The sequence below is a fragment of the Chlamydotis macqueenii genome, chromosome 1 (genome assembly GCF_036417535.1).
Source record: "Chlamydotis macqueenii isolate bChlMac1 chromosome 1, bChlMac1.mat, whole genome shotgun sequence".
Lineage (NCBI taxonomy): Eukaryota > Metazoa > Chordata > Aves > Otidiformes > Otididae > Chlamydotis > Chlamydotis macqueenii.
The window spans coordinates 60714254-60726781 of NC_141556.1; the positions used below are offsets into that span (position 1 = coordinate 60714254).

At 42.7% G+C, this 12528-nt stretch overlaps 1 protein-coding gene across 1 annotated transcript in view; it reads left to right on the top strand.

The window, feature by feature from the left end:
* Positions 1–11422, top strand: part of NUAK1 (NUAK family kinase 1) — a 50205-nt gene extending 38783 nt beyond the window's left edge. Inside the window, exons 5-7 of the mRNA XM_086754078.1 lie at positions 5916–6035; positions 6340–6472; positions 7338–11422. Coding sequence (XP_086610204.1) covers positions 5916–6035; positions 6340–6472; positions 7338–8491 — 1407 coding nt within the window. The 3' untranslated portion in view covers positions 8492–11422. The remainder of the gene's footprint in view (positions 1–5915; positions 6036–6339; positions 6473–7337) is intronic.
* The last annotated feature ends 1106 nt before the right edge of the window (positions 11423–12528 follow it).

The window sequence follows — 12528 nt, forward strand, 5'->3', positions numbered from 1 at the left end:
GCCTGGACGTTGTGCTGTTAACGTCCGGGGTTAGAGCGAACCTCCCCGCTCCTGTTCCTACAGGGACGCTGGCTGCAGCAGCTCGAGCTGTTCTCAGCAGCGGTGGAAACAAAAAGTAGCCTTTCTAGGACATTGTATATGAAGCAGGCTTCCGCAGGCAGGATGACCTTTCTTTCCGCCTTACACGCCAAACTATCTTCCCAGCTAATCAGACAATTCTTGAGAGAAAAGAGGAATTTGGGGAATTTGCTAGCTGCGGTGGCCTGACTCTCCGCACTGTGGTCCTCATATGCAAAACCCATCACTTCCCCAAGCCTCTGGGGAGCTGTGCTTTGTCAGAAGGCTCCGCTCCCTCCCCTCTCTTCTTTATGGGAGTCTAATCATCCTGCGGGGAGAGCGGGAGGATGGGGCAGGGATGGGTAGCGTTGTGTTCGCCTCCAGACCATGGAGGTGACCCAGGGGCTTCAGAACCACAGATGCGTTTCAGCTGCCATCGCAAGCGGCGCTGCTGTGGAAGAAATTTGGGCAGCTGGAACTCCCCACATCCCTTCCAGTGATTTTGACATTTTTCTTGAAGGCTTCCCTTTCCTCAGCTGAGCGGTGTTTAAGCTGCCATATAGGTATTTTGCATATTTCCAGCCTTTCCTCAGTTACTTCTCTGCAAACTGTAAGGCATGCCTCTGAGCGGGCAAGGCTGCCTCAGCGTGGGGAGGTGGCTGCAAGTTCCCTTGTTGTCCCCTAGTTACTATTTCTGCAAAGGGTGAAAATGAACCTAAAAAATAGACCGAGCTTGGGAAGCGGCTGGCACTTTGTACATCTTACCATCAGTAGTGTTTGTATTTGAGTTACCTCTAGAGATGACTTTTTGTATTGTTTTCCTTTTTCTCCCCACTCTCTTTTTTTTCACACCCAGTGACTAAGATTGGCTTTGAATACTTGATGTTAAGCACACGGCCACTATTTCCCTGATGCTGAAGCTTTGAATATATTACTGTGGTTTCTATGTTAACTTGCACAGAGTTCTACTTCCTACTTTTTCTTTGTTTCACTAAACAGTAACCGTTGGCAAGGAAACACATATGGAGCCATAAATTATTTATTAGGAGTAAATTTATCAGGTACTCATTCTGAGAGTATTTATATATGGTTTATTCAGGCAGAAAAAAAAGAAATATGCAATTTGGGGTTTGACAGCTTCAAATACTCAGTGGAAGGCGTTTTCTAGAAACGGAGTGATAGTCTTATCTGTGCTTTCCCAGTATTTATATTTCATTCAGTAGATTACAAAGCACTTACAAAATTGGCAGTTTTATTTTAAGAATGAGAAAATGAAAGGAATCTCTTTGTTCTTGGGTGCAGTGTGCAATTAAATATATGTTTCTGAAGAAGCTGGTGATCTATATGTTATGATATACACAAACATGACATAGTAATGTGAAGAAAAAATAAGATGCTGTAAAAATAGGTCCATGTGTAGCAATTTAAGCAATACTTTTAGAACAGGAAATAAATAGGACAAGTAATCCATTAGAAATTATTAGCCAACCTAAAAGGGCCCCAACCGTTTTACATGATACTGCACTAACTTGGAAACTATTCTTAAATTTTAGCTAATTAAATGAAGGTCATGAAGCAGCGTATGGAGACATGATCAGCTTTTTTTTAAGAGTTACGATAGTGAGTAAAAGTCTCTGGAAACAGAGTCATGTGTTGGGAGTACAGCAACTAGGAAACACCAGTGTCTGAAAGATGATAAAAAATTACGTGTTTTGAAGAGTTCTCCAGGTCCACAAGCCAGAGGTGGAGGATGATGAGGAGAAGGAAGTGATCTGATCTGTGGTATATAATTATGTTTTCCAGGGACTTGGTGTATGCAGTAATATTTCCTGCAAACTGTTACTTAAAATCCCTAAATGCAGCAAACACAAGTGAATAAAATGAGTGTTAAACACTTGTGAGGCTGAACATGCACGCAGATCTATGGAACACAAGGAGTTCATCCAGCCAGTTAATCAAACAGTGCCTTGCCTTGCTCCCCAGGTATACACCCAACTATCTAGCAGAAACCCCATGTGCGAACGTTTCTCCTGGGAGCTAGCCTGTCTGCAGAGGTCGACAGTGACAGTGGGATACAGTCCTAGAGCTAGACCTCACCAAGGCACTGTAGCCTCACAGGGTAGAAAAATGTGATTTGCTTTTTTACCTTGTTCATGGTGCCATATTCTTTAAAGAAATAATGCAGTGATGAAATGAGGGTTTCTGCAGCATGTATAAGCCTCTCCTCACATTAACGTGTCAGCTACTAGCAGCACAGTTCACCTTAAAATTCACTCTGTTCTCCTTTCAGCTGCCCCACAATTGCTGCCTTCCACCCTCCAGCTCTGGGAACTCAGAGCTGCCCCTTCTACTTGCCCCAGGTTCCCAGGGGTGGGTACAGCTGATCTCCTGCCACACAGCAGCAGAGCAGCCTCGTGCTGGCATTTTCATCCCATCGGGAGGATATCATTATTCGTAATCCTAACACAGCTGGAGGTGAGCAAGGTCAAACAGGCAGCAGGGCTAAGGCAGCCCCAAAGCACCCAAAGAGCTGGCCTGAGTTGGTGAGTTAGAAAGCTTTGTGGGAAGAGATTCGCACTGGCTTTAGGCATCTGCCTTTGGTGTTCTTCAAAAAAAGCCTTCTGATGAGGTCATCTTTTCTTCATTAGTTTTAAAAGGACAGAGGATGCTAGTTTTTGGTTCATTATAGGTGTTTATTTACTAGAAGAAATAGCAGCAGGGTGAGGGTATAGCTGCCTCCGTTCTCCCATAGCTCCTGCAGTTTGGCCTGATGAGGACCACATGTCCTCAAGCACTGCAGCTCTCCCCAGTGCCTGCATCCCCAAAGCTGCATGCAGGGAGGTGGAGAGAAAATGCTGCCCATTGTGGCAGCTGGGGAATTAGTGCCTCTTGCTGGTCTATCCGAATACCGTGCCTCTGCCCCATGCCACAACCCACCCCCAGGGACACCTCTGTCATGCAGCCTGGCAGGATGGAGGGGGCCTCCTTGTTCACAGCAGGGCTGCAGCGGCTCCTGGGCTGGGAATTGCACCTAAAAGAGATGTCTAGCAGAGGTTGACGTAAACTGTAGGATCAACCCCAAAGTGATAGAAGGAGAGAAAAATGCAAGTATAATAGTAACCTAATCCTACTAACTGCGCTTTCTCTTGGGCTGGTAAGGGGACACCAATGAGGCTAACCACTAAAAACCCATGAGGGTTTCAAATATACGGAGTAAGTATATGTAATTGGGATTTACCTTGCTAGAAGTCGCACCCACTGCACATACGTTTCATTTGCTTTAAGAGACTTAATTATTCCTCATCTACAGTACAAAGAGACAGATTTTTAAGTGGGATAAAACTGACAATTTCCATGAGTGTGAAGTTTGTGGAATTTATAGTCCACACTTAAACCATAAATTACATCTGGTTTATCATAGCTAACAGTAAATATGAAACATATACCTCCTGAAGCAAGGGGAATAAAAGCCCACTTCCCCACTCCTCCCAAAAGTTTTTTTGACTTGATGCCTTAGTTCCATTTAAGTGCCAAGAACATGAAGTAATGTTGGCTTCTATTAATCTTGTTTTGCGGGGCATGACAGTTTTAATGGGAAAAGCTGATAAACATCAGTCTGTGAGTATGGGAGTGGACTGTAACATAAATACTCTTTTCCTGAATGGTCAAAATGAAAACATGAATGCCCAAGTCTCAGAGTTTCTTAATGTGAACAATGGTATGTGTATCCTTATATATATATTCATGCACATCCACATGCATTTTATACATTCCATGGTGTTAAGGGAATGTATTTTCTTAAGGAATCACACTGTGCAGTGTTTGTCCTTGTCTTAGCTGCATCCTGAAATAAAATAAAACTCAATGACCAGCACGAAGTTTTAACACTGAAATGATCCCTTTCTTCCCCTGATTGACAGGGCACACTTCATAAGGCTTAAAACCAACTTCCTGCAAGCCAGGCAGGGTGACTTGATAAGAAAGTGGAATTTAGGGCAATTAACTGCAATCTGAGCCATGAGAATACGTTTGCAGACTGCAATTGTACACCAGCTGTTTTCAATGACATTCCAGCCATACAATGAAGATTTTACAAACCACATTTATTTAAGGGTTGAATTTTCTGCTGTGGGTTGTTAATATGCTGTTTGGGGGACTGAGTGAACTCGAAGCATGAATGGATATGGTGGGATGAATTAATATTAATGAACAGGAATCAGCTGCTCTTTCAGCAGGATATTACGAGTCCAAATTGTCAGTGGAACACCTGCACAAGCAGAACATCAAAATAGGAGAGGGTGAAGCATGAAATCTCATATTTGCTCTGTGACTTTAAAAATGTTGTGGAAACGATATTTAAAAAATAAGTTTGTATTTTTAGCGTAAAAGTATCTATGTCTGTATCTATATCTAATTGTGTAAATATCTAAAGTGTGTGTGTATATATTTCTGTTTTGAGGTGAAGAAAGAAAATCGGGAACTTCTGTCCATACTTCACCAACTTTGTTCATTTTGGTCTCAACTGTAACATCTTCAGGTGTAGCTGTAGGAGTTTGGATAGTAGAGCCAAAGACTTTATGTCTCCCAAGAGTAGACTAGACACTGCAGTTAAACAGGTATTAGCAACACTGATGATACACATTGTAGAAAGCCAGGAGTGAATGATGCTGCTGGTAAATCCTTTTCCGTTCACTTTGTGTTTTCTTGAATTTCCTCTTGTAAAAATTCCTGGGATTTAATTTGTTTCTAGTAGAAAAGACCTGAATAAGGTGAAAAAAACTCAGAGAAAATGCTTCTCTCTTATAGCTATAAATTGATAATACCCCTTTTTTATGCCTGTACTTAATGTCTTTTATGTATGCCTTATGTTGATAGTGGGCAGTAATAAAAGTTTCTCTGGGAAACAGAAACATTTGAGTTTTAAACAAGATAAAAAATGAGATGTGTTGCCTTGTGCTAGAGAAACAAAGGAAATGCAAAGGTTGTGGGAGTATTTAGTGTTGCTATCCTCAGCCTTTGTTTTGTAAGTACAAGAACAGAGAATTGAAGTAAACAAAATATCTGGACCTGATCCTGCAATTCCTACATGGGCAAAATTCCCAACAGTCTCAAGGGAAGTTTTGTTTGTGTTGGGAAAGCCAGATTTGGGCCCATTGTTTCCAGTTAGGAACCAGACTTGTGTTTATTATCTCATGATAGACACCTCGTGTGCTTAACAGCTCGGATTCCTCTGCCGGAGTCCCTCAATCTGGAAGTTAGCGAGTGCCTCACTTTCCCCCTCCTTCAAGCGTAGCGAAGTTCCAGATGATTTCAAAAATAATTTTTTTCTGTAATGCTTAGTTTCCTATGACACTCCTGCATCACTCCTCCTGTGGGATTTTACGGTCTCTGCTTTCAGCTTGCATGTGCGATATAGGAATGGTAGTACTTTCTGCTTGCTTTCCTTTGGTATTAATGATTATACAAGATGAAGAGCAATCAGTGGACAGCAGGCCCAGTGCCTCCCAGTATGAGATTGTCTTTCCAAACTTATGTGATTCATCTAGGATAAAATTGCTGACTTATGGTTGTGCAGTCATTCAGTGACCTGTCTGTGAATGGAACCAAAGCATCCTTGATCCTAATCTGGAGGATTTAACCTGGAGACCCTTCTTCTTCTCTGGAGGGTTTTTGGAGAGAAAAATTAAAAAAAAAAATCATAGAATAATGGATTGGCAAGGGGACTTGAGAGATTATCCACATTGAGATCCCTGCCATACAGCAGGGTCAAATGTAGCTAAGTCTTTCCTGATAAAGGATTTCCTGTTGCATTAAAATATTGTTACTACTACAGATCCCTTGTGCAATTCTGTTTGCAGATTGCTGATTTTGGACTCTCCAACCTTTATCACAAAGACAAGTTTCTGCAGACCTTTTGTGGAAGCCCACTGTATGCTTCCCCTGAAATAGTTAATGGTCGACCTTACAGAGGCCCAGAGGTAAGAAGGGTCAACTTTTTGGTGGTGGTATGGGGACATCTTTGATGATAATGTTCTTGAGGGTTAATCTTAATGCTGGTGTTATTGTGCATGTGGGTTCGCTTGGGTCTCTCCCATATTGAAAGTTCTCAAGCTGCCTTTGTTTGCTTTCATTTGCTTTGCGTGTGGTTAGTCAGATGTTAGATACTGGTTTGCTCATCAGTAGGTGCAGCTGGACATGATGCTGCTCTTGTGGTGCTAATAGCAAGGAGGAGGGTGGGCATCAGCTCTCCTGGGTTTCACATGCATTGTCTCTGTATTTCAGGTTGACAGCTGGGCCCTTGGTGTATTGCTTTACACTCTGGTTTATGGAACGATGCCCTTTGATGGCTTTGATCACAAAAATCTCATCAGGCAGATCAGCAGTGGAGAATATCGTGAGCCAACACAGACCTCAGGTATGAAAAAGGAATGAGGGCAATGCATTGAGCTGACAGGAGTTCAGAACGGAGGGTTTACTCAGCCCCTTCCAACATGTTTTGGTGTCATATTGGAATGATGAAGAAAAAACATCTCTCATTCCCCTACTGTCTTCATCTGCTATCAATTCCCATCTGGGTACAGCATTTACCAAAAGCCCTTTTGAAATGAAAGTTTTATAGCGGGTAGATTTTATTGCCTTGGAGAAGCTGTAACGGGCTCTTTTAACTAGATCTATGACAGTGGAAGGCCTGTTAGCTGTTGCAAGTGGAATTGTTCAGACAAGCTGTAAACCGATACAACATACAGGTACAGATCAGTCCTCTAACTACACTGTGGTATATCAGAAGCAGAGAGAAGACGAATGGTCAGAGCGATGCATTTTTTTACCCAAGAAGGCAGGCCAGAATCTGAATTAATGCTTGCGTTTACTTCTGCTTAGAGGAGAACACATTAAGCAGTCACCTGACAGAAAAGCATCAACTAAGTCTGGGGCATTGATTATAATGACTCCTTCCAGCCTTAAATATCTATGTATATATTAAATTATTATTTATCTTGTATCATTTATTTGCCATCCCTTTCAATTTTCTGCCTTTTTTCTCTCTTTATGAAAATATACCTTTAAAATTTCCAAAAGACTACACTGTTTATGGAAAAAGTAAATACAAAAGCAATAATGTGTAGATAATTTAAGATATCCCAATTTCCCGTTGTTTTCCTCTAAGTTTTGTAGTTATTAGTGTTGGTGGGTTGGTGACTTCCTTCTGTAATACCAAACACTTTCATTTTAAACTGAGAAAACCAAGAGTTCTGATATTCTAAATATTTGTTTGTCCACAGATGCTCGTGGGCTTATCAGATGGATGCTGATGGTGAACCCTGAACGCCGAGCAACCATTGAAGACATTGCCAACCACTGGTGGGTTAACTGGGGCTACAAGAGTAGTGTTTGTGACTGTGATGCCATGAGGGACTCCGAGTCCCCGTTGCTGGCAAGATTCATTGATTGGCATCACCGATCTACTGGCCTCCAGCCAGAGACTGATACCAAAATGAAGTGCCTTTCTAAGCCCAAAGGTTCTGAAGTCACACTAGAGAGACAAAGGTCTCTGAAAAAATCAAAAAAGGAAAATGACATTGCACAGTCCATCCAGGAAGGAGGAGCTGAAAATGCATCCAAACCCACCTCCAAGCGACCCAAAGGCATCCTGAAGAAAAGGAGCAACAGTGAACATCGATCTCACAGTGCAGGTTTCATTGAAGGAGTGGTCAGCCCAGTGTTACCCTCTGCTTTTAAGCTGGAGCAAGAGCTTTGTAGGACTGGTGTAGCCATTAAAAGTGTTGTGGAGGGAGAGGTAGCGGGCAAATATGGCACTAAGCAGTCTTCACTAATGCCAAAAAAAGGAATCTTAAAGAAGACTCAGCAGAGGGAGTCTGGCTATTACTCCTCTCCAGAGCGAAGTGAATCTTCTGAACTCTTGGACAATAATGATGAGACAGTAAACAATGACACTTCTCCGGGGGTCACAGAGCCATCCAGAAATGGGTCTTACAGCCATTCCTGCAGGCGTAAGGGCATCTTGAAACATAACAGCAAGTATTCTACCAGCAGCACTGAATCTGCTTTGATTAGCCCTGACACACCAACACTGGACGCCATGGAAGAAGTGGTGCTGCCTGGGGATGCATTACCTCGAAGTTACAGTCGTCCTTCCAGTGTGATTAGTGATGACAGTATTCTGTCCAATGACTCCTTTGATTTGCTGGATTTGCAAGAGAACAGGCCAAACAGACAGAGGATACGGAGCTGTGTCTCTGCTGAAAATTTCCTCCAGATCCAAGACTTCGAAGGACTTCAGAACCGCCCACGGCCACAGTATCTAAAACGTTATCGCAACCGTCTGGGGGACAGCAGTTTTTCTCTTCTCACAGACATGGATGATGTGACTCAGGTCTACAAGAAAGCCCTGGAGATCTGCAACAAGCTCAACTAGCAGAGGGAAGATGGAAAGGGAGGGAAGGGAGTTGTTTTTCTGTGTACCTTTATGATGGAGTAAGCCAGGTCACTGATTTGCTGACAATGGTAGGTTTTGCTTCAAAGGACCTGACTGTACCTACTTAGCTGAACTCCTAGTAAAGTAGCCCCAAAGCCATCTCACACTTCTCTAATTTTGTGTCCTCAAACTATTACCTACCTGACCAGAGAAAAACCTTTGGTCTTTGTATACGTGATGAAAGCACATCAGGATCTAGCAGACAAAAGCATCAAGATTTAATGGCTCAGAGACAAAGCTAGACAGAATCAAAACTGGAAGTGAGGGACACATGTTTTGAGAGGTTTGTAATTCATATCAGATTAGCTTTATCAAGAGATGAGCTGAATTCTTCAAGTCAGTTTTGGATGTCTTTTAGAAAGAGAGCCTTTATTTCCTTCTGAAGTTATTAATCTGGACAGGCATTGCACATTGGGAGTCTTTGACTTGCATTATGCAGGAGTCGAGGCTAGGTGGTCGCTGTGGTCCCTTCCATGGGGTCACCTGAGAGGTTCTGAATACATTTTGGGACAGATAATTTGAGAGATTCACCCCAGAATCACCATCATGTAGTGTATGTGGACAAGTGGTGGAGCAGACATTCAGATCTGGCCCCTCCCACAGCCGTTGCTCTTCACTGAGTAGGAGGCCCTAGATTTGTTTCCAACTGCTGCTCATACCAGCAAAAACAGAGTCACAGAAACAATAAAGGGAACTGGAAGGAGTGGATGTTATCAGCAGCTAAATGACCTTTTAAGGCATATCAACCAGTGTGTTCAATTGTGACTCTTTCAGATTGGCCGGCCAGATGAATGCCCAGACAAAGATGGATCTGACAAAGGGTCTTAAGGGTTAACTGACCCTCCAATCTAGGGTTCAGTTGCTGTCAGCAAATGGTGCCACCTTGCTCTTAGCCTGTAGTATTTGAGGGTGACAGGTAGTTTGCGACCAGAACGTTAGGTAAGGGGAAGGTTGTAGCATGTAGGAAATGGATAGAGGTCAGAAAGTTAGTGGGAAGATGCCTTTCTCCAAATGAAAATGTTTCTAGGTAGGTAGTAATGGAGCAGAAAGAATTGAGCGATGAAATGATAATGGTAGATTTGATAACAGAGTTAGTATAAAATTGCAGGCCTCTATATAGTGTAACTGGTACTGCGTGTGCAATGATACCAGTTTAAAAAAAAACAAGAAGGATATGTGTTTGTGTTCTCAGACATATCTAACTGTCCAGACTGAAGGCTTCAACTCCCATAAAGGTACCACATGGGTCTACTGGATTACCTGAATGTAAGCCTATGTCAGAAAGGCGCTGTGTGTTTGACAGGCCTGGGCAGACTGGAATCTTAAGGCCCATTTCAGTCTCATTTCCATAAGCACATAGCCCCTGGCTTTCTTGGGGGTGCACTGGTGCCAAGCAGTGGCAGGTTTCAGCCTGTGATGTCAGATGATCCACAGCTGCAAAACTTAACGTTTACATGCATACCCAGAGCAGAGGAGCATGGGTCAAGCTCTGTTCTCACTTCTACCCTGTAACTGGAACTGCAAGCAGAATTTGGCCTACTGTGTCCCAAATCCTAGAGACTGTGTGGAAACGGAATAGGGTTCCTCTGAGGATTCCCTGGGAATTGGGGATAACCCCATAAATTGCTGGCATTTGGGGCAGGGGGCTATTTCACTTGCAGATTCCTTATTTGGTGTATCATGGTACTTAAGTCTGCTGGTTCCTCCTAAAAATCAACTGGGCCGCCTAGCATAAAGATGAATGAGCTTGAATTTCCTAAATCAGTTAATCTGCCTCTGTGGAAAACCTTTAATTATTGTGAAACACTGGACCAAATTTGGCCCTGGAGTAGATGGCATCAATACCATGAAATCTATGAGGGACGTCCTCTCAGGCAGTCAAGTGAAAATTGGCTCACTGTTCATTTGCTCAGGAAGGGCAACTGCAGGTCATTTCTCTACAGGTGTGTGCCTTTCTCTATGATATTTGGACATCCCATCTTCTCACAGGCCCTGCATGTGCTCTTTTAGCCCATCCCAAATCAACACCCCATTTTGCAGTGTATTGAGTTACCAAGATTGCTGTGGTGCCTTTTAAAACAACTTGACATGGTCTCCATGGCCTTTCTGAAACAAGGATGTGCTTTGCAACCACGGCTTTTAACTCATGTCCTGGAGCATGAGAGCCAGATCCTCAGCTGGTGTAAATCAGCGCTGTCCCGTTGACATGATGGAGCAACGTGTTGGTGGGGTTACACTGATTGACACCTTCCCTGCAGATCTGGCGCTAAACCTTGACTGGATTTATAGAGGTTTCAGGACGGAGGGAAGGGAACTCAGCTGGCTGTGGCAGGGAAGTGAGGAGCACCCCGAAGGCTCATATCTCCCGAGGCTTTTGCCCAGGCCTGCTTCCTCGTGTACAAATGTGAATGAGTGAGTGACTGCTTGCTGCCAAACTGGAAATGTTACGTAGGGATTTACTGGCATGTTACTGGCATGTTACATGTTTACTGGCATGTTATCATTCCTAGAAGAGAAGAAAAAAAAAAACTTGACTGCACATTGTTATTATTAGTGTTGTGATTTTTATTTAATTTTTTTTGTAATACAAAGTTGACTTTTTTATTTGAATTTGTCTTTTTTTTATTTATTGGTCTGAAAGCCATTTCAAAGGTATAATAATATATTTGGTGTAATTTAATTGGTGCAACATTATTTTACAGCTCCGGCCAAAATTGTTTGGTGTTATTTTTTGTTTTTTCTCCCAATCCTTGGTTGGTTTGAGCTCTACGAGGCACACAGGGGAAAACGCTGGATAATCACCCAAAGTGTTTGTATTTTTAATCTGATACTGTTTTTTATTAAATAAAATGAAATTAATGTAACTGTGAAGACTCTCTCTCTATCTCCCTTTTCTTTTTCACTGTATATCAGCGTAAGCTGAGGCCAAATGGTAATGAACTTGTCATGCAGAAATACAGCAGCGTCTCAGCACATTGTACCAAGTTGTTTATGCAAAGCTTCTTGGCTCGTTTGTGCATTTGAATATAATGTGGGTGGCCGCAGAGACTCCCGTGCTACGAAGCATTTGGCACTGCAAAACGCCCAGAGCTTTCAGCTACAGAAACGTTTGGTGCAGCAGAACAGCTGACTAGGGTTTCTCTGCTGGAGATGAATGACGTTTGTGGGCCAGGTGTGCCTTGGTGAGGTGAAACAGACACAGCACAACTCATTTGTAGCCCAGAGACAGATGGTCACAGTCCTTTCCCCTCTCTGATGGGGAGAAGGACAGTTTATTAACAATTTTAATGTTCCTATTGGTGTAATTTAGGGGTTGTTTGGGCAAAAAAAGACCTGTGGCCATCCTCTGCTGTCAAATGCGGGATGGTTTCAGTCAGATGCCTTTGAAGAGCCAGCATAATCAGCTGGTGAGAGGGAAAAAGGGAGTCAGTTTCCATTTTTTAGAGTCCCCTTGACAACCAGAAGGCTTTAGATTGTTTTTCTTGGAAAGCAGGTGGGCATTTTGAGAGAAGCTGGGTGTCAGGTATACTGTGTGTGTAGGGAAATTGTTAAAATAAAGGAAATGGTTGGCAATGTCCTAATGTTGCCTCTGAGCGAGACACCATTAAACTTCATCCTCGATGCAGCCGGCAAAGATACCTGTGGTGTATATTCTGCTTTTTAATTTACAGGCGGTTTGGATTAGGGTACAAGATTTGGATGTCATGCAAAAAAGGCCTTAATTTTTCTAATTAATTTTCTCTCTCTAGAGCTTTTTAAAGCAACAAGCTATGGCTTTAGGTGCTAGATTTATTCATCACCACCACTTACCAACCAGTGGGAATAAAGGGAAGAAGCCAAAGATGCAAAAAGACAAACAACCATTAATACATTACAAAGGGAATGATTAGCTGGTGTATGCTAATTGAGTCAGGAATGGAAGGTCCATATTCAAAGCCAACACGGGTGTTCTTGTACCTGAGGTGAATAAGGTCTAA